The 3,166-nt window shown below is 30.3% G+C and overlaps 1 protein-coding gene across 1 annotated transcript; it reads left to right on the top strand.

Moving 5' to 3' along the window:
• The first annotated feature begins 759 nt into the window (after positions 1–759).
• LOC111876034 (biogenesis of lysosome-related organelles complex 1 subunit 2) lies at positions 760–1,843 on the top strand. Its single transcript, XM_023872556.2, has 3 exons — positions 760–958; positions 1,194–1,310; positions 1,379–1,843. Exons 2-3 carry the CDS (start codon positions 1,212–1,214, stop codon positions 1,652–1,654), a joined length of 375 nt encoding a protein of 124 aa, XP_023728324.1. The 5' UTR covers positions 760–958; positions 1,194–1,211; the 3' UTR covers positions 1,655–1,843.
• Positions 1,844–3,166: the final 1,323 nt, after the last annotated feature.

Raw genomic sequence — 3,166 nt, 5'->3', positions numbered from 1 at the left:
CCCGACTAGGTTAACTGGAGGATCCTTTGACCTGGAGTCCTGCTTCTGGCCTGCGCTAAGGGGTATGCCATAAATCCCACACTAGGGGGCTCGTCATCAGTGAGATAACATAAATGATATATAGCACTAGCAAATCCTAACAACAAATGTATCATTTGAAAAGCAAGTAACAAGAACTAGTTTAGATATAATTATCGGAGCCTATATATAGAAACTAATAAGGAAATAGTGAAATGAAAATTCGGATTGCTTGTGAATCATGTAAGTTGATTTTCTGAATTGAGATTTATACCATATGCCTAGGTATTATAGAATTCAATATAGGATAATTCATAACGACACTTTGATTCTAGGCACATAAAAAAATCAAATTACTAGAAAGGATTATGAATGTTCTAGGCACATAAAAAAACAAATGTATCATTATTGTTTTTTTTTTTGTTAGTGTATTAGTCTTTTGATTGAAATTTAAACTGTATTGACTGATATATCTTTTTGATTTAAAAATATATAAACCGTACTGAATCGTACCAAATTAAACTGTGTTGTATCATACAATTTAAATTTATGCAATGCAGTTTGTAATTACAATGTCACACCGTGTTGGTTGATAATCGTTTTTTTCTATCTGTATAGTTTATGATACAAGTATTAAAATAAAATGGACAAAAGGATATTCAATTGAACCCCATGTATTCTGCACGTGATAATGTCTGCATAATATCCAATAATGTTAACCAACTAGAGACCAAAATGATACATCATGGTGGATTTTGGAGTTATAAGCCAAACAGAAATCCAAATGGAATAAAACTATAGGTTGATGATAAGTCCAAGTACCCTAAAAGTCTTTTAATCTAGACCCTCGCTTTTGTGTTGTCGGTCGGATCTATGTCTTCTCACCACCGCCGACGAGTGTCTCCGCCATTATCTGCAGCTCCGACGTCTTGTTCTACTGGTAAATATTTACGTTTTCCTTCGAGTTATCAATAGATGATTCATCTGCCATTATTTTAATAATTCAATTCCTTTATTAGGGATTACTGAAACTCATACAGCGATTGCTTCTTTTTAAGTTCTATCGCCTAGGAACATTGCAAAATTTGTTTATTAACAGATGATTATTACACTTTTTCTTATCGATAGATTCATCGTCTATTAGTCTAATAATTCAATTGATTGTTCCACTTCAGGTGCATAATTTTGTCGCCATGGCTGAAAATATGGTAACACAGGAACACGATGAACTCACTGAAGCTCTCAACGATCTATTTACTAATGTTTCCACCATGATTAAAGGCGATCTTCAGGTTTCCTCTACATTTTCCTTCATGTTTTTAGAACTTGTGATGTTGATTTCTGAAATGTGTTTCTCTAGGGTACAAACAATGTGCTCAAGTTGTTGGAAACTATGAATCTGAAAGTAGCAGAAGAATATGAAGGATTTGGTGATGTTGCCTCTGGATTGAGGGTTTTTGTTGGACGATTGAAGGCAAAAAGTGAAAATTTTGATGTGTATGTTCAGCTAATTGATGCTATAGAACAGCAAGTGACTGATCTAGAAGTAGTAATCTCCATGCTTGATAAATATGTTTCTTTGTTGGAATCAAAAGTTCAGTCTGTTTACAAGATGCCAGCTTCATCATCATCATAGTTTGCACATATCTTAAGAAACTGAAATGAATCCCTACATATTGAGGTAACATGGATGCTTTTCTCAATTATTCCATTGAAATGAAATTGATCCAAAACTTGTTGAAAAATCATTCAACCTATTTTTCTTGTTTGTCTATATATTCCATCATTCATATTCCATCATTCATTTAATAACTGTTTTGTTTTATTTGGATGTTCAATTCTTTTGATTTTGATTTGTTTGATATGTATCTTCATTGGTGGTGACATATGAGGGAATATATGTGAAATTGTACTGTGGTGGTGGTGTTCAGTGGTAGCGTGATTGATCAAAAAGTCAATGAGGATCCATGATTTATAAATAAATAAATTGTAGAATAAAAAGATTTTGGGTGACATTTTGGCTTTTTTCCGTAACACTTTATTTAATGGAAGGAAATCATTAAAAATTATTCGCAAGGACAAATTCCATGATTTCAACATACTTTAGGGATGGAAAATTTAATTTCAAGAACATTTTGTTTTATATACTAAAAATATCAAATCAAGTAAACATATTATTAACTAGGATGATATTATCCCCGCTTTGCAGGAGTGTGATCTATAAATTTTGTATTATGTAAATGCCATTTTTGTAAGTTTTTAAACATATGGACCATTTATGTGGAAAAAATATGCACATGAACATTTTCTATAAAGTATAAGAACAACTTTTTATTTTTTACATATGAACCAAACCTATCAATATATAAAAATCTTAAACATATGGACATTTTTTGTAAATTAAATAGTTTGTTTTTGTATTTTTTTTTTATATGTAGGGACCGAACATCACTTTTATAAATTTGTTATTAGGAAGGACATTTATGTAATTCTTTTAAAACGTAGGCACCATTCCTGTAAATAAAATTATGCAGAAGGTGTTATTTACACATTAAAGGGATAGTTTTTGTAATTGTTTTTTTACATAGGGACCAAACATTTCAAACCTGCAAACATGCCAATATATGAAAGGCAAAGGATGAAAAATGTCTGTGTTCAAAATTTTTAGGGTAAAAATAACATTTTACAAGGTAGGAGTGGAAAGTGACATTCGATAAAGTAAAAGGTGGAAAGTGCTAACATTTAAAAATCTAGGGACCAAATCTATCGATATAAGAAATTTTTATAGCCGTCTGAATAAGAAAAACTTATGGCCAGAATAAGAAAATTTTATGCCCAAAGTTTAAGGTCGTTTGTTGCCAAAGTCTAAAATAACAAATTTTTTTTGCCAAAATCTCAAATCCTATAACTATACATTATGATCAAAATTAAAATAAAAAACGTTTATGGTTAAAGTCTAAAACCAATAACTTTATTGTTCATAAGCTCAATTGCTTTTAGTATATACAATAATAATTTAATAATAAAAAAAACTTATTCATTTTGCTATTACACCATCTTATCTCGATCAATTGCTAGTTAATCTCTAATTATGTACACTATATAAAAACTTGGCATTCTAATTAATTTATTAACTTGTAATAAACTA

Source organism: Lactuca sativa, chromosome 4 (genome assembly GCF_002870075.4).
Source record: "Lactuca sativa cultivar Salinas chromosome 4, Lsat_Salinas_v11, whole genome shotgun sequence".
Lineage (NCBI taxonomy): Eukaryota > Viridiplantae > Streptophyta > Magnoliopsida > Asterales > Asteraceae > Lactuca > Lactuca sativa.
Note: the sequence above shows the minus strand (reverse complement) of the source record. Positions and strands in the feature narration are given on the sequence as shown.